The following is a 27,294-nucleotide window of genomic DNA, read 5'->3' on the forward strand; positions in this document are numbered from 1 at the left end:
AGGAGACAGAACCCTGCACACTGATGGTAGGAGACAGAACCGCCGCCGGTAACAGAGGTGCAAGCAACAGCTCAAGTCAAACGACGGCTGATGACTGGACTTACCGGTCCGTCTGCCTCGCTCTGGTTGGCACCGACACTGCTGCTCTTTAGCGTTTCCACACTCGCCCCTGTCACTCCCCCTGGACTTGCCCCCTGCCCCGACTGGGCAACTCGTTTTGCCTCCAGCAGCTCGTCCATCAGTCGGTCGCGGTCGTTCTGCAGACTGGCCATGGACCTGGAGAAGGCCGACAGCTGCCTGCCGCAGCCGTCGTTCTCCAACCAACTTTTCTTAAGATCCCTTTCCTTTTCCGACAGAGCCTTCGAGAGTTCGTCCAGCAACTTGCTCAGCTCCGTGGGCGGATCTTTGCTTTCTAAGGCTTTTACTTTGTGAGCCAGGATGTCCCTCTCCTTGGCAAACATGGCGAGATCTGAGGTGGCGTCCTGCAGACTGCGCTCCACTTTGTTCAAGGCCGCCTGAGTCTCTCGGAGCTCTTCGTCGTATTGGTTCCTGAGAACCTTGAAGTCCTTGATGAGCTGATCCCGGTCGTTCTGCAGAGCAGCCATGGCTTTACACAGGGACTCATTTTGAATCCTGCAGTCGTTGCTCTGTGACTTGGCCGCTGACAGCTGTTGCTCCATCTCCAGCAGGTCTCTGGCGAGCTCGGCCACCCTCTGATCGGCCGTCTCTCTTTCTCCTCTCATTACTTCCACCTCCCGTTCAAAAGCATCCAGTTCGCTGTTGTACCGATCCTCGGCTTCAGACAGCTTTTTGTCAGTTTCGTTTTCCAGCTGCTGCATTTTGCCTCGGAGCTCATCCAATGAGATTCTGTGTGAAAGAAGCTTCTGCTGCAGGTCGTTGCATTCAGCTGCTTTGGCCGCCACGGCGTCCTGGAGGTCTACGATCACTTGGCCCTCCTGCGTGGCGGCTCTCTCCTTCCTCTGGGTCAATACTTCAGCCTCCAGCTTTGACACCTGAGATTTAAGTTTGGAGTTCTCTGCTTTCAGCACATTGCTGGCCTCCTCCTCCCTTTGGTACTCCAACCGAGACTCTCTGTGCTGCTTCTCCACCGCAGCCTTTTGCACTTCCAGATTTTTGATCACATCCTGCTGTTTCTTCAGCAGCACCTTCAACTGGTTGTCCTTGAGCGACAGAACTTGATTTAAATCCTCTCTGTATCGAACCAGCTGGGCCCTGAGCATGGCGTTCTCCGAGTTGAGATCATCCATCTGGTGCAACAGTTTTCGTATCTCGTGTTTAAGACCTTTGGTTGCACCGCCTTCACTATCAGCGAAGCCCTCTTTCCCCCTCAACCCGAGCTGAGTCTTTGCTTCAAGGATCCGGTATTGTGATAGAAGCCGTTCTCTTTCACTCTGTAGAGACACCATCGAGTTCTTGAAAGACTCCATCTTAGCTGCCATTTGCTCCTTTTCCTGCACAGATCTGTTTACTTTAATTTGCAGACTTTTGACCTTGGCCTCAAGACCTCTTGATTCCTTCTCAGCCTTTTCCCTTTGGTAACGTAAAGACGTTAGTCTGTCCTCATAAAGCGACACCTGAGTGCGATAATTGGTTTGGAGCTGCTCCAGATATCCTGACATCTGGCCTTCCTTACAGGACAGCAGGGAGGAGATCTCGGCGTCTTTGCTCCGGAGAAGAGTTTTGAGTTGCAGAGATATTCCTTCTTGTTTCTCAAAATCGGCCCGGATCTGGTCGTTCTGAGCTTGTGTGAGTTGCAGCTGAGAATCCGTGTCTGCATTCATTTTTTCCACCTGCTGGAGACGAAGCTGCATTTGGGAAATCGCGTCATCTTTATCGGCGAGCTGTCGAATCAGTGCATTTTTATCTTGTTCTATTCTTTCCAGCTCAGTGTCGAGTTCTTTCACCTGCACGGTGCTCAGCTCGGCGGTCTCGCTGAGCTCGGCGTTGCTGGCGCTCATGACGAACAGCTGCCTCTGCTGAGCAGCAGCAGCGACCGAGTATTCATTCAGCGTCCTCTCCAACCTCGACTTGGTCACTCGAAGCTCATTCACCTCTTTGTCTTTCACCCTCATGTCCTCCAGGAACCTTTTGATCATGAAGCCCTGTTCCAGAAGCTGATTGTCTTTCTCGTGTAAGGTCTTCTGATACAGCTCATTCCACAGTTTTGAGGCGTCGGCCCCCTGGGGAGTGGCAGATAACGCAGACAGCTTTGCTTGGCTGCTCTCCGCTGCCCTCTTCAGCGTCTGTATTTGAAGATGTTGAGAGTCCAGCTGCTGCCGGAGCTCCTCTACTTTTTGACTTTCTTTGTCCTTTAAGTTCTTGAGGTCCTCCAGCTGCTGCTGAAGCACAAACTGATTCTCCACATAGGGGTTTGTTTGACTTTCATCAACACTTTGTAGTGATTTAGTATTTTCCACAGCCGCAGTGTGTTTAGCGTTCTGTGCCACTTGGAGAGCCAGCTGGTCTCGTTCAGCCTTGATGCTTTCCACCTTCTCTTCGGCTTCCCTCATTAGACTGGTGTTGGTCATTAGCTCATCTTCAGCTTGTTTCCGTTTGTCCTCTAAAGTCGATATCTTCTCGGAGCTTTTCTTCAGATCTTTCTCCAAGAGTTCGCAGGCCGACTGTGAGCTCTTCAACGAGCTCTCCAGATCTAAAATCAGCTCCTGGTATTTAATGCAGTTTTGCTGCAGCTGGTTTATCTCCTGGTGCTTTTCTTTAAGGAGCTCCTGTAGTTCTTTTTTGACGTTCTTGGTTCCCTCGCTGCCTCTCTGGACCGTCTTAAGTTTCTCCTCCAGTTCTCGGACTAATTTCAGCTGCTCCAGTTCCTTTTCCTGCCGAACCCGATCGCTCATCTCCTTACTGGCTGCAAGCTGAGCAGACAGCTGTGAATTTTGAGTTTGCAAGATACTGAGGGATTCTGTCAGCTCGTCAATTCTCTCAGAGTTCTTGAGGATGACAGTTTCCAAATATTCGTTTTCATTTTTCACTTTGTCTGAAATCTCCTGAACATTTTCAAGCTCCTCCTGCAGAAGAGACTTGTCATCCTCCAGGATTCTCACCTTCTCGTTGAGGTTAATAGTCTCTTGGCTGTGTGTGCTGATAACATCTTCCAGCTCTTTAATGGCCTCATCTTTCTTTCCCAACTGCAATTCGTGGTCATTCATTATCTTCTCAATTCGTTCAGAGAGATTTTGCTTCTCCTTTTGCAAAAAGTCATTTATTTCCATCTGGGCACCAAGTTCTGTTTTCTGGGCTTTGATTTGGGCAGTGAGTGAATTGTTCAAATTGAGAGCTTCATCTAATTTAAGCTGCATGTTGTTTGTGTACGTATTTGAGTCAAAGTCCTTCTGTTCTAATGACGTACTGGCCTCTTGAATCTTTTCTGCCAGTTTGCTATTTTCAGCCTGTGTCTCAGTGAGTTTTATTCTCAGAGCATCTGAAGACTCCTTCAGTTGGTGAATCTCAGCTTCCAGTTGCTGGTTTTTATTTTCTAGCTCGCTCATTGAAATCTTGTGTTTCACATCGAGCTCAGTCAGCTCCTTTTTAATATTCTGATTCTCTTCCTCCAGCTCTTTAATCTTCTGCTGTTCGTCTTTGGATAATGTGAGCATTCTCTCCTTCATCTTTTGGTTTTCTTCCTCCATCTCTCTGACTTGCTTTTCCAGGACTTGCTTCTCGGCCTCGTGTTTGTGTGTTTTTCGTAGGGCTTCCTGTCGCTCTCGTTTGGACCCCTCTAGAAGCTGCCTCATTTTATCCATTTCGCTGCTCACGTTTTCATAAGCTTCTAAAAGAGACTCGTACTCCTGCTTGATCTCTGTGTGTTTCGACTTCCACTTCGACAGCTCCTCAGTTTGAGAGTCTTTCAGAGACTCGAGCTGACAGGAAAAGGCTTGTTTCTGCTGAGTGATGCTCTCAATGGTCAGCTTCAAGCTCCCACAGGCTGCAGAGAGGCTGCGATTATCATTCAGGACGCGATCGACTTCATCACTAAGTCGTTGTTTTTCGCTTGTGGCAGCAGACACTGAGCTTTTCAGATCCAGATTTTCCTGTTTTAGCTTTGATACTGACGTTTCCAGAGCAAAACACTCAGCTTCCTTTGCTTTGTTTCCTGATGACAGCTGCTCTATTTCTTCTTTAAGTGACGCACTTTCCTTCATGAGATCCTTCCTCGAAACAAGAGCGGCTTGAAGTTTTCTGGTCAGAAGAGAAATTTTGCTTTGATCGTTCACCCTGGTGCCGTCCTCCTGAGATTTCCTAAGTTCCTCTGACTCGATTCTCATTCTATCAACAGCAGCTTCTTGTGTTTTAATCTGCTGCTGTAACTGCAGTTCAAGTGCAGCAATTAACCTTTCTTTGTCTAGAACTTGAGCCTGAGAGGCTGACAGGGCTGTCTCGCTCTCCTTCAGTTTCTCCTCAAACTTTTCGGGACATTTTTGAGACGACTGAACTTCGACTTGGCTTTCACTTTCCAGCGTGACGCTGGTGGTGGTGTTTATCTCACGCAGCTGTTCGCCCTCCTTCAGCTCCCTGCTCAGCGTCGTTACCTCACGGCTGAGTTCACCGATTAATTTGTCAGCTTTTTCTTTTTCATGCTTTAATGAGTCAAATTGTTTTTGTGTGTCAACATAAAGCAGCTGCACCTTTTCCAGCTCTTTGGTCCAAACATCTTTGCCCTGGTTGAGCTGCTGCTGCGTCTCTGCCAGTGTCTTTTGGATGCTTAAAACTTCTGAGGATTTCTGTGAAAGCAAAGTGGCTGCTGTGTTCAACTCCACCTTCAACCGATTACTCTGCTCCAGGACAGCTGCTTTTTCTTGTTTATTTCTTTGTTTCTGCTCCTCCAGTGCAGATGAGGAGACGTTTAGCTCATTTTCCAAAGCAACATTTCTACTCAGCAGTGCTTGATTTTCCTGCTGTGCCTTGACCTCAACATCTTTAATTATTCTCTGATAATTCCTCACCTCTTCGGTTTTAATCCACACTTCAGCATGAGCCTTCTCTAGATCACTCTCTAATGCATTTATCTTTGATTTTAAAGCCTCTGCTGTTTGCGTAATGACGACAAGCGCCTCATCTTTACTCAACATCTCAAAACAAATGTTCTCCAATCTGGATTTCACCGTTTCTAGCTCCGTTTGCAGGTTAGTCAGAGAATGACACTGGCTCTCCTTCTCAGCCAACGACATCTTCAAGAATTGTATGGTTTTATCTCTCTCATCAACCAGCTGCCTCAGAGTTTCCAGCTCGTCCAGATAGGCCAGAGAGGTTTTATGCAGATCCTCAAGCTCCCGGGTTTTCTCGCCGGCTTCTAACTGGACGGCGTTGAGCTCGTTTGTCTGCTGGCAGTGTTGCTCCAGCAGAGCCTTGTAGTCGTCTTTGAGTTCAGCGAGCTCCTGAGTTAACTTCTTCTCACCTTCTTGGGCTTTCTTCAGGGTCTCTTTGCGCGCCAGCAAAGCAGCCTGGGCCTTCTTCTGGAGCGTCGCCTTTTCTGACTTTAACTGGGCCAGCTCGTTCTCCAGATCTAAAGCACTGGCACCGGATGAGGATTTTTCCTGCAACTCTTCTCTGCATATTTTCAGTTCATCTTGAAGCTCTTCCACTTTCAGCATCAAATGTCCTCTGTCACGTTCAAATGCACTTTCCTTCTCGGCAGCACTGGACTGCAGCTGCTTGATAAAAGACTCTTTGTCACTGACCGTTTGAGAGACGTCACACAAATTTACTTCTGTCTCATGTAGTGCGGATCGTGACATTTCTTTTTCTGACATTAATTGTTCCACAAGTCTTTCGCTTTGTGTTCTGAATTCAAGTATCTCTGACTCTTTGTCAAGAAGTTTCTTTTCAAAAAGAGAAACGCTTTCTTTAAACAACTCGTCTGCAGCTTTGGCTTGATTTGTGATTTCTTGTAGTTTATCCTGCAACTGAGAAAGCTCTGTTTTGCTGTTCACACTCTCCTCTTTTTGGTTTTCGTATTCGTTAATTCTCTTCAACAGATCTTTTCTCACAACCAGAGCAGCCTGAAGCTTCTTCTTAATCACATCTCTCTCTTTAGCAACCTTTGCAGCTTCCCCCTGTAGGTTGGCTCTTTCCTTCACAAGGTCCTGCTTTTCCACATTCAAAGTCTCAATTTCCCTTTGGGATCTTGTGAACTGTTCTTCTAACTGCTCAAGTTTCTTTGTGGTGGTTTTGTGAGCTTGCTCCACGCTCTCTAACTGCACCAACAGGGAACCGTTTTCCTCGCCAAGTTTAACCCTCTCATTTGATGCAGACTCCATGACTTGGACAATGGATGCATCTTTATCCTTCAGCTGCTGACTGAGTCCGGCCAGTAACTCCTTTTGTTGACTTATCTGGATGTTCATACAGTTTATGCGCTTGTCTTTTGCTGCCAGTTCACTGAGTAAACAGGAGTGCTTAATGGCAGCTTCTTTCATGTTGTCCGCCTCGGCATGAAGCAGAGTCTGTAAATGCTCGATCGAACTTTGCAAAAGAGCAACTTGTTGACCCTTCTCATCGTTACTAATCACTCCCTTTTCAAGACTGTTCTGTGTGTTTTGCAGCTGTGCAACAGTTTCAGCCAGCTCACTCCTCAAAGAGTCAACCTCTGACTGATGAAGTTCTTTCAACGCTCTCATCATATCCTGCAAGGAAACCGTTTCTTCATTTGAAGCTGCTGCCTCGGCCAGAGATGGTGGCATACCGGAGGAACTTCTCTCCTTCTTTATCACTATAACTTCTCCCAACTCATTTTCCACAGCTTTGAGAGACTGTCTCAGTTTAACGTTTTCAGAATCCTTTTCCTGGATCGATGCTAACACTTTCTCCAGTTGAATCCTGGAAGCCGAAGCCTCCGACTCTTTTGCACTCAGCTGATCAGAACCCAGCCTGATGGCTGACGATGCCTCCGCTAGTTTGTTCTGCAAATTATCCAAGTCTTGTTTCAAAGCATTAACTTTAACATCTTTAGATTTCATTTCATTTTCAACACTCGTCAACTGCTCTGCAAGGAGATTCTTGTCTTGCTTCTCTCTATCCAGAACTAACAACCACTCTTTCTCAGAGTCCTGCAGAATCTGTTCTATCTTTTTTATGTTTTCTTCTAACTGAGAAATGTCCTGGTCTTTGGCACTAACCTTTGCTTGGAGGTTCTGCTTCTCGGATGCCATTTGTTCCATTATTTGGCTCATGCTGTTGGACTTCTGCTCCATCTGAAGCTGCAGCTCCTCTTGAGATGCTCGTATCTGGTGATATCGCCTCTCCAAGTCCTCCTTCTCGCCAACAAGCGTCCTAAATTCCTGCTGCAAATGTGTGTTTTCATTCCTGGAAGCAGCGTGAAGCTTCTGGTTCTCCTCTTTTGACAAACTCAGCTCATCTGTCAACCGCTTGTTCTGCTCTTCTAGTTTTTGCATTTCTGACACCAGCTGAGAGGCGTGTTTGGCCTGGGCTGCATACTGACTATTGATTGCATGGAGAGCCATTTCTCTCTGCTCAAGGTTTTCCGCCAGTGCGTTCATTTGTGCAGCGACCTGGAGATGCTGCGATTTCAGTCGGTCTATCTCAATGGTCAGCTGAGACACGTTGGCTTGATGAGAAGCAAAAGCTTCTTCTTTTTCCTTCGAGAGGCTGGAGTTCAGGACTTCGCTTTTCTCCAGTTTCTGACTGATCTCGGATAACTCCCGTCTCAAGGTTTCAATCGTGGTCTGTGCTGTACGATGTGCATGACTAGAGCCATCCAATGACGTTCCAAGATTGGACACTTCCTCAGTCCTTTGAGAGAGCTGCTGCCTCACATTTTGTAGCTCCTCTAAATTAGCGGCATATTTGTCTTGTAGGTTGTTGAAGGCACTTTGTGTTTCTTCTGCAGACTTTCTGAGGTTTCCAGACTCGGCAGACAGCTGCTGAATTTGATTCTGCAGTTGTGACACCATCTCTGTGCTTTCCATGAACTGGGTTTTGAAAAGCGAAGCCTCATCTGCTCTTCTCTGAATATCCTGCAGAGATCTGGTCTGATCCGAAAGCTTGGCCTCTCTTTCTTCCAGGGCCTCTTTGAGGTTTTTTACTTCAGACACTTGGGTGTTGTTGAGCTTTGAGACAGATTCTTCAAGATGAGAAATATGTTCTTTAAGACTCTCACATTCAGCATTTTTGGTTTCTAGATGTGAATTAAGGTTTTCCACTGTCCAGGTGGAATGACTTTGATATTCAAGACTTGACTGTTCCTTCTTCTCCAGAGCACTTTTAAGTTGAACTGACTCTGAAGTCAAACTCTCAAATTGGCCCTTGAGCTCTGAGACTCGTGTTTGTAAGCTGATGTTGTGATCTCCTCTTTGTTTCAGCTGCAGTTCCTGCTCTGTGATCTTACTGCTGAGCCGCTGAATCAAGTCCTCATTTTGCCGCAGGGCATCATCTTTTCCTTGCATGGCCAAACCGACCGACTCTTTCTCCGAGCATGTTGTTTGGAGAACCTGGTCTCTGTCAGCAACTGTTGCTTTGAGGCTCGTAACTTGTTCATGTGCTTTTGACATCTCCATTACTGTATTCTGAAGCTCAGATTTCAGTCTTGTATTCTGCTCCTTCAGTGCTTGAATATTGTCTTGGAAGTCGATGCTTTCTGCCTTCCGTTGGTCCTCTTTCTGCACCAACCGCTGATTTTCTGTGGCAAGTTGCTGAATGGACGTGTTCAGTTTAGCAATTTCAGCCTCCATCTCTGCTGCATTTTCATTCATGTGCCCAAGCTGACTGCTGAGTGACATCACGGATTCATTGCGCTTGTTCAGCTCCTCCTTGTGGCTGTGAATCTCGTCTGCTGCCTTCTTGAATGCTTCATCTTTCTTCTCCAACTCCTGCTTGATTTCTGAGCACTTGTGCCGGAGTGATTCGACCTCTTCCTGCATCCTTGACATGAGGTTGAGCTGCTGCCTGGCTTCATGCTGACAAACAGTAAATTCTTCCACTTTTTGCTTTAGCATTGTGTCTTTCTCCATGAGCCCCGACTTCAAAACAGCCCCTTGCTCCTGAAGCATAGATATGGTATCCTGAAGCTGCACTAGCTGGTTTTGCTGAGCCTCTAGCTGTAACGCCTGCTCCGACACCATTTGCTCTTTATCACTTAAGAACGTATTGAGCTGCCCAACTTGTGTTTTTAAGTCATCGACTTGGTTTTGTTGCTCGTGGAAAAATTCGTCCTTCTGCTGCACCATTTTAGAGAGGTGAGCACATTCATTGGCCTTCTCCAGCAGACCTGCCGAGTTTGACTGTTCACTTTCCTTGAGGACCTTTTTCAATTCATTAGATACAAAAGTAAGCTCCTCCTTTTCCTGCAACAGGCCACTTATCGTTTTCTGATTGTCTGATATTTGACTTTCAAGACCTGAATTTCTTTCTCGGAGTGAATCTCTAACACTGGTTAGTTCAGAAAGAGATTCACTGTTCTGAGCAGATTCCTCCTGCAGCCTTTGATTGACCACAGTCAGGCTGCTAATCGTAACGCTGAAAGTGGAGTTCTGTTCCAGAGTTGTTTTGAGTAGTTCATTGAGGTCGAACGCAGCCTGCCTTTGCTCAGAAATCTCCTTTTCTCTGGATTCACATGTAGCCTGAAGTTGGCTGTTCTCCTCAGTGAGCACCTGAATGTGGCTGTTTAAGCTCGCCAGCTCCGTCTGCCTATGCTCTGCTTCAGACTTAAGCTGTTTAGTTCCTGCTTCCATGATCCTGATCTGGTCACCCAGAGACTTTACCGTCTCATTGGCTTCTTTCTGCTCACGGGCTGCGTTTCTCAACGTTTCTTCCCTCTCGACAAGCTGCTGCTTCACCTGAGAGAGTTCCCCAACGAGTGCTTCAATCTCAGTCTGCACTTTGGACGCAATATCCTTTTGAGTTGTGAGTTCATCCTGCAAGCTGAAGTACTCCTCCTGCTTCTGTTTCAACATTGCATTCTTCTCCTCCAACCCAGACTCTTGTTCTTGAAGCAGAGACACCATTTCCTGAAGTTGTGCCTGCTGGTTCTGTTGGATCACTATTTGTGCTCGTAGATCAACAGCAATCTGCTCTTTCTCCGTCACCTCACGCTGCAAGATTTGCATTTGTCCGTTGAGTTGGGCGACCTCCTCCTCCTTCACCCTGAGTAGCCGGCTGAGATTACTACATTCGTTTGTTTTCACAAGCAACATCTCAGAGTTGGAGTTTGTGTTTTGCTCAACAACTTTATTCAACTCAGAAGTTTGGACAGTCAGCTCCTCTTTATCCTTTTGCAACCCTTCAATAACTTTCACATGTTGTGAAAGCTGTGTTTCTCGTGTTGACACTTTGGTCTGCAGGGACTCCAGCTCGGCTGTAACTTCTGATATGTGAGTCAGACGTTCAGTCATTTCCACTTCAAGCCTTTCTTTCTCTTCTGTCAGATGATGCACTTGATTCTCCAGCCTCCCACTGAGTTCAAGAGCAGAGTCAGCCTTTTCATTGAGTTCTTTCATGTTCTGCTTCTGCAGGTCGAGCTCCTGGTTCAGCCCTTTCAGCTTCTCTTGGAGCTGCTGTTTTTCTGTTTTGATGCCTTTTAAAAGGTTTTTGAGCTTTAAGACACTTTCAGATTTACTTTGAAGTTCACTGCTCAATTTCTGGTTTTCTGTATCGCGAAGCTGCAGCTCATCATTAAACCTCCGCCTCTCTTCTTTAACCAGCTCATCATTTGCTTCCAGTTTGCTTTCAAGGGTTGTTATGGCTTCCAATTTCTCTTGAATCGTCGTTTTGATGTGCTGCTCGCTCTGCACTTGTTCCTCTAACTGCTTGGATAAAGTCCCAACTTCTGCGTTGTACTTCTCTACCTGTGACAAAAGTCTGTTTTGTTCTTCCTTGAAGGATTTCAGTTCTTTTTCATATGTCTGCTCTTTAGCTGTGAACTCCTGCTGGAGTTTCTCATTGTTTGTGTTGCTGTCCCTCAGCTGTGAGATGAGCATTTCTGACTTGTGAAGCTTCTGGGTCGACGCCATCAGCTGCTCCTTCAGAGAGGCTATGTGAGTTTCACATTCAGAGAGATGAGTACGGTGACTTGTGATCTGCTTCTGGACGTCTCCTCGAAGGGCCTGAATAGTTTTCTTATCTTCTTCGACTTCCTTTATCAGATGTTCCACCTCGACTGCTTTGGACTCTCGCTCCTCTTTAGCTTTGACAAGCTCCTCCTCAGCCTCCTTCAGTTTTCCAACCACCTCTGAGATCTTGCAGTTCAGCGACTGCTGATCCGAACTCTGCGAGTCTCTGATAATCATGGCCTCTCTCTCTGCCTTACTCCGAGCAGCTTCCACCAGGACCAGACTCTCCTCTTTGAGTTTGAGCTCCTGTTTCAGTACAGCGACCTGTTCTGCGTACTCAGCCATGTTACCAGCCAGGGCTGTAATCTCTTTGTCCTTCTCCAGCAGAACGTCTTTCAGACCGTCGATTTCCCGCTCGCGGCTTTGGAGGTCATGAATGAGTTGTGCTCGTTCTTCCAAATGGGCAGAGTTTATTTTGTCCAGTTCCTCATTCGTCTGGTCGAGCTCAGCTTGTAACGTTTCGATGGTGGATTCTTGTTTTAGTGTCTGAAAACACAGATATCATTTTGAGTTAAACTGGAGAATTAACGCCTCAAACAACATTTCCAGGCTTTGTCACAACTGACTTTCATTAATTTTTAATTACTTCCCTCAATACCATACGTCATCGCTTCCAGTGAACGAGTTTAAAATTAATTTTTGAAAGAATTGAATCAGTTCTTTGGTCTTTAACAGGAAACAAACAAAGTAACCCTACTGCTTGTGTTTAGACCAACTCAGCAGCACAGAACTCAAATAGCATCAGATCAATTACAAAAAACACCAAATGTTGGCAGAGTAGAAGGTGAAACCTTTAGTTCAGAAAAAGACTAAAAAGAGAAACTTTGTGAGGTAGTATCAAATCTCATTTTTAAATATGAAACTCTCCAAAAGAAGTATAAAAAACCCATCTCAACCTAACATGAACTATTGTATATTCTTAGTTATTTATTTTGGCTAATGGCGACCTCATATCATATTCTGGACAAGATCTACTTTTCAATAAACTGATGCTTTGTTTTTTGTCAGTTCGTTATTTTTACATAATGAATGTGAAAAATCTTGCGATTAAAAACATAAATTTGGCTCTTTGACTCTATTAAAGCACACCTTTTCCTTGAGGGAACTGAGTTTCTGCGTGAGAGCCGTGACTTCTGCTTTCAGCTCGGCGCATTGCTTCTCTGAGCTGCTGCACTTCTTGGAAATGTTTTCCAGCTGAAAGGAGAGGAAAAGGCCGGGTTAGACTCCGCTGATTCCCAAACAAAATGAACATTCCTAATAATTGAAACAAACTCAGGGACTGGTGTTTTTTCACACTTACAGCGTGCTCGGACTGGAGGAACTTCTCAGACAGCTCTTTGTGCTGAATGTCCTTTTCACTCAGGGAATCTTGGAGGCTGCTGATGAGCTCCAGTTTCTCAGACGTCTTGGCCAATGTGTTCTCCTTCTCAATCAGGGAGCTTTCCAGGCATTCCTGTGTGTCACTCAGCCTACAGACAAACACAGCAACCAGATTCAAAATGAAAAAAAATTACAGTTTACCTGTGAGATGTGACCTGAGATGCTTGGATAAGATGAAATTATTTCCAACAGTTAGAGATACAGGCCCTTTCCAAAAAACTAGAATGTCATGGAAAAGTTGATTTATTTCCATAATGCCATTGGAAAACTTAAACTTTCATAGAGTACAGATTGAGGGCCCACAGTTCAAACAATTTCAAATATTTAGTTGTTTATTTTGACATAATTTGGGCTTCCAGCTCATAAGACTCATGAAAACAGGAATTCAAAAAATGAGAATACTGTGAAGGAAACAGCCCAAATTGTGCAGAGCGTGAAAGAATGTTTTAAAGTGAGTGTCACACTAATCATCTACTAAACTCAAAGCACCTGCACAGGTTCCCCCAGGTGTCATTAAACTGCTTCAGTTGGGTTGAACATGGGGAAGACTGCAAACGTGACAACTGTCCAGAAGACCATCACTGATCCCCTCCATAGGAAGGGGAAGCCACAAACCCTCCAGCTCAGGAGGCTGGCTGCTCACAGAGCGCTGGGTCCACAAACCCTCCAGCTCAGGAGGCTGGCTGCTCACAGAGCGCTGGGTCCACAAACCCTCCAGCTCAGGAGGCTGGCTGCTCACAGAGCGCTGGGTCCACAAACCCTCCAGCTCAGGAGGCTGGCTGCTCACAGAGCGCTGGGTCCACAAACCCTCCAGCTCAGGAGGCTGGCTGCTCACAGAGCGCTGGGTCCACAAACCCTCCAGCTCAGGAGGCTGGCTGCTCACAGAGCGCTGGGTCCACAAACCCTCCAGCTCAGGAGGCTGGCTGCTCACAGAGCGCTGGGTCCACAAACCCTCCAGCTCAGGAGGCTGGCTGCTCACAGAGCGCTGGGTCCACAAACCCTCCAGCTCAGGAGGCTGGCTGCTCACAGAGCGCTGGGTCCAAGCATGGCAATGGAAAGTCTAGTGGAAGGGCAAAATGTGGCACCAGGGAAAGAGATGACCGTGGACTTCAGCGGATTATCAAACAGAGAAGATTCAAGAATCTGGCAGAGTTCCAGAAAGAGTGGAAAGAGGCGGGAGGCACAGCTTCAGAAACCTCTACATTCAGAACCATCCGGGAGATGAGCTCCAACTGTGGGGTTCCTCGGGTCAAGCCCCTTCTGAGCCTGAGCCAACAGAGGAAGAGTCTCAACTGGGCCAAGGAGAAGAAGGACTGGACTGCTGGCCAGTGGTCCAAGGTCCTCTTTTCCCTTGAAAGTAAAGTGTGCCTTTCATTGGGGAATCAAGGTCCAAGACGGGTGAGGAACAGAACCCAGACTGCTTGAGGTCAAGAGTGAAATCTCTACAGTCAGTCATGGTTTGGAGTGCAATGCAATAAACTCTGCTTTCTTAAATCCAAGGTCACCGCAACAGTCCAGCAGAATGTTTTCCAGGACTTCATGATTCCTTCTGCTGAGGATCTGTATGGAGGTGCAGAGTTCCTCTTCCAGCAGGACCTGACCCCTGGGCCCTGGCCCTGGCCCTGGCCCTTGCCCCTGCCCCTGCCCCTGCCCCTGGCCCTTGCCCATGGCCCTGCCCCTGCCGCCAGAAGCACCTAAACCTGCTTTGATGCCCCCGTGCCATCACAGTGCTTGACTGGCCAGCCGACTGGCCAGACCTGAAGCCCCCTGAGACCCTCTGGGGTATTATGGAGAGGAAAATGAGGCCACCAGACCCAACAACACAGAAGAGCTGACAGCGAGCATCAAGGAAATCTGGGCTTCCATCCCTCCCGGGCAATGCCACAGGCTGACTGCCTCAATGCCACAGGCTGACTGCCTCAATGCCACAGGCTGACTGCCTCAATGCCACGGCGCATCCAGGCAGTGATGAAGGCAAAGGGATTCTAACAAGTATTGAAGACTGACATATCGTTTGGAAAGTTCCATGTTTTGATTGAGTTCATGTGATTCTAATTTCTTTCCTTTTTTTCCTGAAAAAACTGAGAAGTAAATGGTGGTTCTCTTCACAGTGTTCTAACTGTTTGAATTCCTGTTTTCATGAGTCTTATGAGCTGGAAGCCCAAATTCTGACAAAATAAACAAATAAATTAGGGACGTCCCGATCTGATCGGTAGATATTGGATCAGGGCCGATATTGGTGATTGGTGAGTGATCGGGAATCTGTAAATCCAGCCGATCACCCCGCCGATCTAAAAAAAAAACTAAACCTTTTTCCCATCAGCTGCCATAAAGCTGAACCGTGTGCCACCTGCCGTAAACTGAGGTGAGCAGCCTGAAGCCACTGAGAGGATCAACCAGCAGTCTGGAGGGAGTTTAAGGTGGATAACCAAACCAGTCCTGAGAGGTGGAGCACCGGAGCTTCACCACAGTCCTGAGAGGTGGAGCACCAGAGCTTCACCACAGTCCTGAGAGGTGGAGCACCAGAGCTTCACCCCAGTCCTGAGAGGTGGAGCACCAGAGCTTCACCACAGTCCCGAGAGGTGGAGCACCAGAGCTTCACCACAGTCCTGAGAGGTGGAGCACCAGAGCTTCACCACAGTCCCGAGAGGTGGAGCACCAGAGCTTCACCACAGTCCTGAGAGGTGGAGCACCGGAGCTTCACCACAGTCCTGAGAGGTGGAGCACCGGAGCTTCGTTTAACACAACTAATCTGATAAGACATCTAAAAAGTAAACATGAGGCGGAGTACGCTCAGCAAAGACATTCATCCGTGGAAAAAAGATGACTGCAGAGTATAACTGGGGTTTTATTGTTCTGACTGAATAAAGTTTAAATAAGTTCTTAAGTCGTTCTGAGAAGAATTGTGATTCAATAAGTGAGTTTTACAATAATTTCTAGCTAAACAAACCTTCTGCCAATAGTGCTTTTAGCTTCAGACATCTTAGTCGCTCCAAAAATACACTATTGAGTATCTTTGCAATAGCAATGTGAGTATCGGATCGGGAAAGTATCGGTATCGGCCGATACTCAATTCTGAAAAATCGGATCGGTATCGGGGGCAAAAAACTGTGATCAGGACGTCCCTAAAATAAATACTTGAAATTGTTTGATTTGTAGGTCCTGAATCTGTACTCTATGAAAGTTTAACTTTTTGAACGGCATTATGGAAATAAATCAACTTTTCCATGATATTCAAATTTTTTGGAGAAGGTCTGTACACCAATGTTTTGATTCCACATGCATCCATCTGCTTCACAAAGTTTCTTTAGAAGAAATGATCCCACGTCTTACTAATCCCAAGAATGTTTCTTAAAAATGTGACACCTTAAAAAAGCTTCCAAATTAATGCAAAAGGTTTGGTTTCAACTTTGTTTCAAGAATCCATCTAAACACATTTTCTTACAATTTATGTGCCATTTAGGAGGGTTAGAATAACGGTAACCTCCCCCACAAAACCCAGCGGGGCCTATTTGAGTGTGCGCCTCACCCTTTGAGCTGCTCGTTGAGATTGGTCACCACCAACTGATGCTTCTCGGCATCTCTACTCTGTTGACTTCTGACGCTGGCGAGTTGGCCATGCAGCTTTTCCGTCTCATTCTGCATCGACAGAAAGGCACAAATCAATACAGGAAGATCAAATACATTCTGAAAGCACCAATCCACCCCTGTACAAGGACTTGTTCTTTTATTCTAAACAGAATTTGTGAGTAAAGAAATTGACACCTTTTCTTTTAAGTTAAGCTGATGGGGGATTTTAATCTGTGACATAAAACTACACAAAGAAGTGTCCAGGGTTAATTGAGCACACCACACCATTAGCCATCACCACCAGAGGGGCTTCTCCAGTGCACACAAACATGAGTGACCCAACAAACCTGAGAGACCCAACATGGCTGCTTATCTTCATCTACATCAAACGCCACCTGTGTTAGAGGGGTTTGTTACAAGTCCTTCGGAGGGGGGAGGAACATGCAATTCACTCTTGTTTTTCTCAGTTACTCATCGGTATGTTGGTTACTTGTTCACAGAATATGTTTAACAGCACAAATCCTGCTCTGAATTACCTCCAGGGCAGCATGAGGTGCAGTGGAGTTACCTGGAGAGCCTCTATGCGGGCCTGCAGCTGCACTCGGTCCTCCAGGTCTTGGCAGCGCTCCTCCAGGCTCAGGATCTGCTCCTGCAGCTGGTTCCTCTCCAGCTCCAGCTCCTCCACCAGAGACCGCAGCCCGTCTGTAATCCACAGGGAGGCGTGTAAATACTGGCAATATCACATTACGTGAGCAAATAAACGTTAGCCACAATTAAAAGCTTGATTGAGAAGAGGGAATAAAATCAACTCATCACATTGATTCTTGAGGAGTTCAAAAGTGTAAATTTATCCAGTAGCAGAAAAGAAATGATGATTTTACAGTGCTGTGTGTTGTTAAACCTTTATTATCTGGGCGTGTGTTACAATCCTTGAGTCGCAGTTACTGAAGCCTTAGTGAGCTTGTTACTGATTTGTTGTAGGTGAAAAGGGTTGAGGAGGTGCAGAACCTATAAATCAATCAATCAATAAGTGAATGTTTCTCAAGCAGCTCTAAGTGAAGATCAGCATCAGTTCATAAAAGAGATCGGCTGCTGTTTACAGGTTAGACATTTATCTTTTTCATCGCTGCTCTCTTTATAGAGGCCTTTCTTCAAACTAAGGGTTGTAACGTGAATTTATCTTAATGAGTGAGGAGTCATTAAACTGACCCACACAGAGATGACAGTACATTATAAAGACAGAGCCGTTTGACGGACAGGGTTAAAGTAATAACTATTTTGGCGGGACAAACTAGCTAAATAATTTATTTACTTTTAATTAGGGAACTAGTAATAATCAACTAAACAATTTTAACACAACAAAAAGGCCAGGACACTGTAGAGAGCCCCAACCCTGAAGATGAGCAGCTCAACTCATATTGTTTCATCTGACTTGTTCTATCGGAGCATTTATTTCTGCTTTCATTCTACCTGCAGAATGAAAGCACATCCAAAAAGGTCATTCAAGAACTTCTACTTTTTCCACAATTATTAATTCCTACATTATTATGGGGCTTAATAGTTTAGGTACTAATATATATTTTGTCATGTATTTGCTCTAATGTTAGTTCATATGTGAAGCTTCTGACTGATCTGATTCTTCACACCGAGTGCTGAACATCAACACCGAACTACGCTTCCAAACGAGCAGCGAAACTCATATATAAGTATTAAGAATAAAATCAGTCTGGATTTTAAAAATCCAAACGCTTCACCGTGACTTTACCATGTCAAGAAATCTCAACCCCAATGAAGTGATTCTGAAGAAGCAAAGTGCATTGTGTGATTTCTACAGAGTGAATAACTGATAATGTAAGCCATGTACAGTAATGTAATAATGTACAGTAATGTAATAATGTACAGTAGTGTAATAATGTAAGCCATGTACAGTAGTGTAATAATGTACAGTAGTGTAATAATGTAAGCCATGTACAGTAATGTAATAATGTACAGTAGTGTAATAATGTACAGTAGTGTAATAATGTACAGTAATGTAATAATGTACAGTAGTGTAATAATGTAAGCCATGTACAGTAATGTAATAATGTACAGTAGTGTAATAATGTACAGTAGTGTAATAATGTAAGCCATGTACAGTAGTGTAATAATGTACAGTAGTGTAATAATGTAAGCCATGTACAGTAATGTAATAATGTACAGTAGTGTAATAATGTACAGTAGTGTAATAATGTAAGCCATGTACAGTAGTGTAATAATGTACAGTAATGTAATAATGTACAGTAGTGTAATAATGTAAGCCATGTACAGTAGTGTAATAATGTACAGTAATGTAATAATGTACAGTAGTGTAATAATGTAAGCCATGTACAGTAGTGTAATAATGTACAGTAATGTAATAATGTACAGTAGTGTAATAATGTAAGCCATGTACAGTAATGTAATAATGTACAGTAGTGTAATAATGTACAGTAGTGTAATAATGTAAGCCATGTACAGTAGTGTAATAATGTACAGTAGTGTAATAATGTAAGCCATGTACAGTAATGTAATAATGTACAGTAGTGTAATAATGTACAGTAGTGTAATAATGTAAGCCATGTACAGTAGTGTAATAATGTACAGTAGTGTAATAATGTACAGTAGTGTAATAATGTAAGCCATGTACAGTAATGTAATAATGTACAGTAGTGTAATAATGTACAGTAGTGTAATAATGTACAGTAATGTAATAATGTACAGTAGTGTAATAATGTAAGCCATGTACAGTAATGTAATAATGTACAGTAGTGTAATAATGTAAGCCATGTACAGTAATGTAATAATGTACAGTAGTGTAATAATGTACAGTAGTGTAATAATGTAAGCCATGTACAGTAGTGTAATAATGTACAGTAGTGTAATAATGTAAGCCATGTACAGTAATGTAATAATGTACAGTAGTGTAATAATGTACAGTAGTGTAATAATGTAAGCCATGTACAGTAGTGTAATAATGTACAGTAGTGTAATAATGTACAGTAGTGTAATAATGTAAGCCATGTACAGTAATGTAATAATGTACAGTAGTGTAATAATGTACAGTAGTGTAATAATGTACAGTAATGTAATAATGTACAGTAGTGTAATAATGTAAGCCATGTACAGTAATGTAATAATGTACAGTAGTGTAATAATGTAAGCCATGTACAGTAATGTAATAATGTACAGTAGTGTAATAATGTACAGTAGTGTAATAATGTACAGTAATGTAATAATGTACAGTAGTGTAATAATGTAAGCCATGTACAGTAGTGTAATAATGTACAGTAGTGTAATAATGTACAGTAATGTAATAATGTACAGTAGTGTAATAATGTAAGCCATGTACAGTAATGTAATAATGTACAGTAGTGTAATAATGTACAGTAGTGTAATAATGTACAGTAATGTAATAATGTAAGCCATGTACAGTAGTGTAATAATGTACATTAATATAATAATGTACAGTAATGTAATAATGTACAGTAATGTAATAATGTAAGCCATGTACAGTAATGTAATAATGTACAGTAATGTAATAATGTAAGCCATGTACAGTAGTGTAATAATGTACAGTAATGTAATAATGTAAGCCATGTGCTGCACTGGGCCACTAACAATGATGTAGATAAACATTGTAAGTCAGAAGAAAGCTATATTGACAGGATGCAAAGATCTTTCAAGCATTTATAACAGATTTTTTACTGGTTAACTGTTAAAATACATTTCCGAGGATCAAGATTCAAGGGACAAAATAAAACAAAAAACACACCAATCGATTGAAAGCTTTCGATTTGATGACTCAATTGATTTCTCGTGAATTTTGGGGTTTATGAGGGAAGCAGCAGGTAACAAGACAGCAGGAAAGGATGAGAGGAAATGAAGTTGAAAAAAGGAGCCGATCATGCAGTTAGTGAAGAAACCAAAACAAAACTTACCACCGATGAGGAGCGTCTGGTCAACCTACATTTATAGAATTTCACTTCACGAGACTTCAGAGCATTCAGGGGACGAATCCCAACAAACACTAGCCAGCTCAACCAGCATGCACGTGTCCAAACACAAAAACAATAACTGATGAATATGATGAGCAATATAGGAATGTGGATTTATTGGGATAGTGTCAATTGTACCAGACATGGAAGATTAAATTTAGTTTGTCTGTTTCACTGGGACTGAGCAGCAGTGCTTACAAGAAGTATCACCAATCCAGACAATTTGGATAAACCTGGTCTTACATTCACAATATCTGATTGTTAGATGAGGGAAAAAAAAGAGACTCAACCAATCAACAGCCACAATCCAACACTCATGAATAAAATAAAGTTGGTGAGTGTTATGGTGAAACAGCAAAATAACCCAAAGGTTTCCCAAAGTAATGTGCAGATGACAGAGTGCATGCTCGTATAAACTGTCCAGCGGGTCTCACACCTGTATCGGGAGTACTGTACTCGGGCCACCAACCTCCCATGTTCTCGCCCTCCATCGGGGTCGTGCTCTCCGAGGCGCTCCGCGGGTCCTGGAAGGACGCCTGCCCGTCAAACTCAAAGTCCTCCTGCAAGCAGGAGAGACGAGCTCACAGCAGGGCAACAAAGAAACCAACGCTTTCTGAATACCACGCCGTATATTCAGTTTCCTGCTGAGCGAAGGACCGGAACCTTTTCAGTTTACTCAACCTATATGACCTCAGCAACTCTTTTTGAAATGAAAACTGGTTGACGGAAGTGGAGGAAAGATTCTCCTCATCCGCTGCTAACACCTGCCTCGTGTCTTTATTTTGTTGGTGAAAGTCAAAGTACTTTTTACATTGAAGGCCAGTCAGTCTGGTGATACTCTGCTGGTTTTGTAGACTGTTGTGGACTAAATTCACAGCAGTTCCTATGACACAGCATCATCCACTCCAGAAACCTAAATTCAAGATGTATTAAGATCAGGAGGAGTCGAGACGATTCTTCTTTCCACAGGAGGAGATTTCACGTGGCACACGATTGTGTCGCTCCCTTTTTCTTTGCCTTTTCACTGAAACCACCTCAGAAACACTATTGTTCTTTTGGTTACCGGGCTGCAAGGTTATTTTTAGACCACAGCACTTTGTATGTTGGACACCTTCCAAAACCAACTGACTGTAAATCCTGATTCCTTCATTTCGAGTGTGATAAGTGAGTAAAGATGTTCAAAGCTTCTGAATGCGGCTTGGGGAAAGTCGACGATTACCTGCAGGCCAACAATGTTTCCAGATTACCTGATGTGTTTATACACACACATCCTTATGTACAGATACACACATTTTAGATCAGTTTATGTACTAACATGAAGCAGCACGTTTCATTGGTCATTCTTTTCTTCAGCTGGTGGTGAACGCAGCAAACCTCTTCATTGGTCACCCATATTAAATATAATACCACCAGCTTATTCCTTCACCTCTGGCAAACACACACCACTCCCCCCCCCCCCCCCCCCCCCCACACACACACACACACACACACCCACACCCACACCCCCTACCTGCAGGCTTCGCCGGGCTGGAGATCCCAGTTTCTTGGGCCTATGCCGCCCAGACCCCCGAGCTTGGGTCAGCTCCTCCTCCAACTCCTGCTGCCGAGTGACCAGAGCTGGATCGGAGCAGCCAGGAAAGAACCAGTCATCCTCAATCAGTTTTGTGCCACAGGGAAAGGGGGATGTTTGGATTGAGGATGTATTTATGGATGGGAGGTGGACAGAGTATCATGGCAGAAAGGAGAAGATGGAAAGAGAGAGAGAACAGATCTGGAGGCAGAAATGGAGCGGGTGGTTTGGTGATGGACGGGAAGAGACACTTCCAACAGCACAGATACACTTTAACAGTTAAAACAGAGAGTGGAGGCAACAAGAGTGCGGAGACTGCAGGAGAAGCGGGGAGAGAGATTCAAGGGTGAAGAAATGGAAAGTTACACAAACTCTAGAAGGGAAAGCACTTGTGTATTTGCGTACTGTTCCTGGACCTGAGAAAACACGTCAACAAGCAACATTCTGGTCAGCGCCATGCACACCTAATCTGCTCAGCAGAGGGAAACAGCATTCAAACGTGAGAGTTGGGGAGAGGGAGTGACTGAGTGAAGAAGGACAGAGCCCCAGTTTCAGGAATAAAGCCAGTGTTTAATTGCAGTGTTTCTCCAATATGAAGGGGGGGTGGGGGTCAGGTAGTTATTTTGAGAAACACTGGGCAGGAGCAGATCAGAAGGGGTTGCCAGCAGAGCTCTAACTCGCTTTTCATTCAGCAGCAGAGGATGCAAGCAGGGTGCAATATCGAATCGTTTAGAACAAATGTTCCCATCTGTTTTGTGACAACAGGCTGATTTTGATGCTCGGGGGGAGGAAAGAGGAGGAGGAGCACAAAGTGAGAGAAAATGGAGGTCAGGGTGTTAAGCAGTGGTCAGCATGGGTAAAGCAAGATGGTCTCCATTGGAAAGGAATGTGTTTATATCATAATGCTATTTTAATATATCATTCAAGAAAAATTGAGAAACTGAATCAAAGGAGGGCTCAATCATCCACACCCGGAAAGAGACGGTCTCTTCCTTTACTTTGTTGGTTTTGCTGAAATGATGGGAGCCAGCGGAGCATGATGAGGTGATATAACCCTATAACCCCTAAAGATTTGTTAAAGTAACTAAAGAAATGCTAGATTATTTCTCTTCTTCTTACGTGTCTTTAAAATAAATCTCAAAGTAGGAAAGCCTTTTCATTTCTCTTTGAAATGTTGTGACGTGTAGAGAACATGCAGCAGAACTGAATATGTGGGTTGTGCCTGTAGAAGATTCGCCAAATCCTCAAAGCCAGTGATTCCCAAAGTGTGATCCACGCCTCCCTTATAGTCCAGAGGCGTAGCAGGTACGACAGAAATATACAGATACATGTTTCTATTCATAAAATATCAAAACAGAGAATACAGAGTGATGAAATGTGTGTTCTTCATCTGTCTGACCTATATTTCCCCCACTTTTGTCCAGAAGTTGATTTTCCATTGGACACTGTGGCTCACTCTGACCTTAAGCTACAGCTGCTGTGAGTGTGAAGCAGATTTCAACACTGGAAGGTAGGCAGTGAAGCATAAAGGCACTTTAAAGGCAGTGAAGCATAAAGAGGTTGATCATATTCATTGAAGGAAGCTACTTTGCAGGGAGAAACAGCCTTCACATATACAACTCTGGAAAAAATGAAGAGACCAGTGCAAAACTATCAGTTTCTCAGATTGTACTACTTCTAGGTATGTGTTTGATTAAAATGTTTGTTTCATTCTATAAACTACTGACAACATTTCTCCTAAATTCTAAATAAAAATATTGTCATTTAGAGGATTTATTAGCAGAAAATGAGAAATGGTCAAAATAACAACAAATAAAAAAGCAATGTTATCAGACCTGAAATAATGTGAAGAAAACCAGATCCTATTGATTTAAAACAACACAATACTAATGTTTTCACCCAGGAAGAGTTCAGAAATACTTCTTTGGTGGAATCAGACTGATTTTGAATCCCAGCTGTCATGGTTCTTGTCATGCTCTCCACCAGTCTGTCATGGTTCTTGTCATGCTCTCCACCAGGCTGTCATGGTTCTTGTCATGCTCTCCACCAGTCTGTCATGTTCTTGTCATGCTCTCCACCAGTCTGTCATGTTCTTGTCATGCTCTCCACCAGTCTGTCATGGTTCTTGTCATGCTCTCCACCAGTCTGTCATGGTTCTTGTCATGCTCTCCACCAGGCTGTCATGTTCTTGTCATGCTCTCCACCAGTCTGTCATGGTTCTTGTCATGCTCTCCACCAGTCTATCATGGTTCTTGTCATGCTCTCCACCAGGCTGTCATGGTTCTTGTCATGCTCTCCACCAGTCTATCATGGTTCTTGTCATGCTCTCCACCAGTCTGTCATGTTCTTGTCATGCTCTCCACCAGGCTGTCATGGTTCTTGTCATGCTCTCCACCAGGCTGTCATGTTCTTGTCATGCTCTCCACCAGTCTGTCATGTTCTTGTCATGCTCTCCACCAGTCTGTCATGTTCTTGACATGCTCTCCACCAGTCTGTCATGTTCTTGTCATGCTCTCCACCAGTCTGTCATGTTCTTGTCATGCTCTCCACCAGCTGTCATGGTTCTTGGGGGACTTTATTCCACTGCTGGTACAAGAATTCCAGTAGCTCAGCTTTGTTTGATGGTTTGTGACCCTCCATCTTCCTCTTCATCACATTCCAGAGGTTTTCAATGGGGTTCAGGTCTGGAGGTTGGGCTGGTCATGACAGGGTCTTGATCTGCTGGTCCTTCATCCACACCTTGACTGACCGAGCTGTGTGACATGGAGCATTGTCCTGCTGGAAGAACCGATCCTCAGAGTTGAGGAACATTGTCAGAGCAGAAGGAAGCAAGTTTTCCTCCAAGATAACTTAGTATGTGTCTTGATTCATGCGTCCTTCACAAAGACCAATCTGCCCAATTCCAGCCTGGCTGAAGCCCCCAGACCATCACCCATCCTCCACCAGATTTCACAGTAGGTGCCAGACACTGTGGCTTGTAGGCCTCTCCAGGCCTCCGTCTGACCAGGAGACGACCAGGTGTTGGGCAAAGCTGAAATTTCTCATTTTCTTCTAATAAATCCTCTAAATGACAATATTTTTATTTAGAATTTAGGAGAAATGTTGTCAGTAGTTTAGAGAATGAAACAAAAATGTTCATTTTACTCAAACACATACCTAGAAGTAGTAAAATCTGAGAAACCGATAGTTTTGCAGTGGTCTTCATTTTTTCCAGAGTTGTATATACCCAGGGTTTTCTTGATGTCTGGGGTGAATACTATAAAATTGCAGTATCGGTTGAACTGTTTCCACATATTTTCTAACATGTGTTGACTAAATAAATGTTGCATGAATGTGGAGGAACCATTGTGGACATCTATGATTTCTGCTCTCTGACTTTTGCTGTTAGAGTCTTGAAATATTCACATTAGCTGCTGTGATTGACTGACCAGCTCAGTTCCACTGTAACACATGGAAGTAGAGTTTATGGAGTTCATTAGAATGCATAATTAATATGTTCCTTATTGCCATGGGCCCATGTTCATGTGTTGAAGAAACACACACCCTGGCAGCATCTCCACGTGGCCATGTGGGTCTGGACAGTTCAGGTCAGACAGACTCGCAACTCCTGGCAGATTGTTCCAACTTCTAAACTCTGAGAAACCCCACACTGAAGCTTATTTACCGTTGGTCCCATGGATGAGGCTCGCAAACGTGTTTTTAATAAAATATGGCACCATTTAAAATGTAAATCAACTTTAAGAATGTTGTTTTTTTTGCTAAGAAGCATAAAACAGATTATTCTTTTCCCTACTTCTTCTGTTATCATATCCGATGTATTCAATATTTGAGACTGTGGGCCATTTAGATACGATCTGAAAAACCAACATCATGCCTTCATTCCCGAGTGGATGAAGTTATTGTACACTATTGCTGTTTTTCAGATGTAGCTGTATAATAATTCCAGCATTATGAGGAGGTGGTTTTTCTCAGTGATCAAAACAGGCTGTGTGAATTCTGCAATCTTAAGAATGAACTCCGTAAAGTCAGCCTCACCGGACTCAGAAGTGAAGATCGCTTCAATCTCTGTCAAAATGACCATGTAACCCTGCTTACTGCTGGTTCCATCAAGAGCGACAGAAACATGACCACTGTTCTGCCATCTACCATCTGCAGGTCTGAGTTGTGGCGGGACTGAAGCTGATTCCTGTTCACGATGGTAAAAACAAGGCTACAACCTGGACGAGTGGCCAGACCACCACAGAACTAGCAGACAAGCCAACAAAGCCAACCACTCTACTGCCAGACAATGTAAAGTCATCATTTAACCTCAGCTCAAACAAGCCTTTGAGTTGTTGATAACAATCCTCCCGTGTACAGGGGGAACATGGAAACCGCTGAACGGAAAGGCCCAGAATGAGCCAGATGTGTTCCAGCTGTGAGGCCATATTGGTGAATACTACACTACTCTGGACTGTGGCATTTACGTGCAGGAACAGAAACTGAGAGGAGATGAGCTTTATCTGTCGGCCAGCGTTTGCTGCATCGCCATTATTAGTGGATGACTGGATTTCAGTGGTAGCAGCAGTCGCATTGCGTCTCACACAGCCAGATAATCATGTACTCAATCACACGTTAGTCTTTTTAAAGGGTTAGTGCAAATGTTTTCATCCTAAAAAGAGAAACTGTGTTATTAGATTGATTCATTGTAAGTGTCGCCACACCAGAAACCACAGGAAGGAACAGAAGGAAAGGAAGTGGTAAAAGTCTGGGGAAAAAACGAGGACTGACACAGGAGAGGGAAAGAAAAGGAGAAAGAAAATGGCAGACTCAGAAGTGCAGCTCCTCCCTGCACTGCCAGCAGCTCACTCCAGCAGGGGCTGAAAGACACGGGGAAGCTGCTGGCAGTGCAGCGAGGCAGAGCCACACTGGAGCGCTGGGACGAGCCTGCATGCACAAAACTGATGGGAAACCGTTCTGAGTGGCTGCTCCCATCCCTGGAGCCCTGGAGCAGGGGCTGGAGGGGGCGAGGAGGGTGGAGGGCCACGAGATGGGAGGCAGCACAGAGTAAACCAAATCTCCTCAATGAAAACGGCCAGGGCGGGGAGGGGGGACAAAAAATAAAGAAAAGGAAAATAATGCTGAGTGGTACAACAGAAGATACAAACAGTGAAACATAAACAGTGAATTTGCGTCTGCGACCGAGTCGGTTGGTGGCGCTCTGGGTCATGGGGAGTTTTTGTTTCTCCATAAAGGACGTTTTTTTGTCAATGTTGAGAGCGGCGGTTACAAACATCATGGTTTTGTTAGAATAAAATCTTTATTCCTCTTTTGCTGGCTTGCTCCAACATTCCTTTTTTGATTTATCCCCAGAATGCCATCGTCTACATTTCCCTTTATGCTTAGACTTTAGTTTTATTTTGAGGAAAAAGGCTCATTTGCGCACATTTAAAACCAACTTCTTTTTTTTTTTAAAGTGTCCCTCTGAAGTCACACTTGTGTTTCATAAAGGTATTTTTTGATAAACTAAAACTTCTTGATACAAGTTTCAATTGACGTTTCAATTCAAGTCTTTAAGTTTAATTTAATTCTATTTTATTGAGAAAATAAAGAACTATGATCCTCAACCAGGCCTTAACAGGCTGCGAAAATAAGTGTGAAAGATATTTTCACAAAAACACAG

General features: G+C 44.3%; 1 protein-coding gene across 3 annotated transcripts in view; it reads right to left on the reverse strand.

The window, feature by feature from the left end:
- The window catches only part of LOC308106733 (uncharacterized protein), a 56,739-nt gene that overhangs the window by 5,283 nt on the left and 24,162 nt on the right, over nucleotides 1–27,294 (reverse strand). Inside the window, exons 15-21 of one of the 3 annotated variants that reach the window (XM_080458640.1) lie at nucleotides 21,573–21,679; nucleotides 20,499–20,622; nucleotides 16,618–16,751; nucleotides 16,009–16,118; nucleotides 12,400–12,568; nucleotides 12,189–12,293; nucleotides 7,152–11,585 (exon numbers count right to left, since the gene is read on the reverse strand). In XM_080458640.1, coding sequence (XP_080314766.1) covers nucleotides 7,152–11,585; nucleotides 12,189–12,293; nucleotides 12,400–12,568; nucleotides 16,009–16,118; nucleotides 16,618–16,751; nucleotides 20,499–20,622; nucleotides 21,573–21,679 — 5,183 coding nt within the window. The other 2 variants (XM_080458642.1, XM_080458641.1) reach the window with 2 other exon arrangements.

The sequence above is a fragment of the Lipophrys pholis genome (genome assembly GCF_963383615.2).
Source record: "Lipophrys pholis genome assembly, chromosome: 2".
NCBI lineage: Eukaryota > Metazoa > Chordata > Actinopteri > Blenniiformes > Blenniidae > Lipophrys > Lipophrys pholis.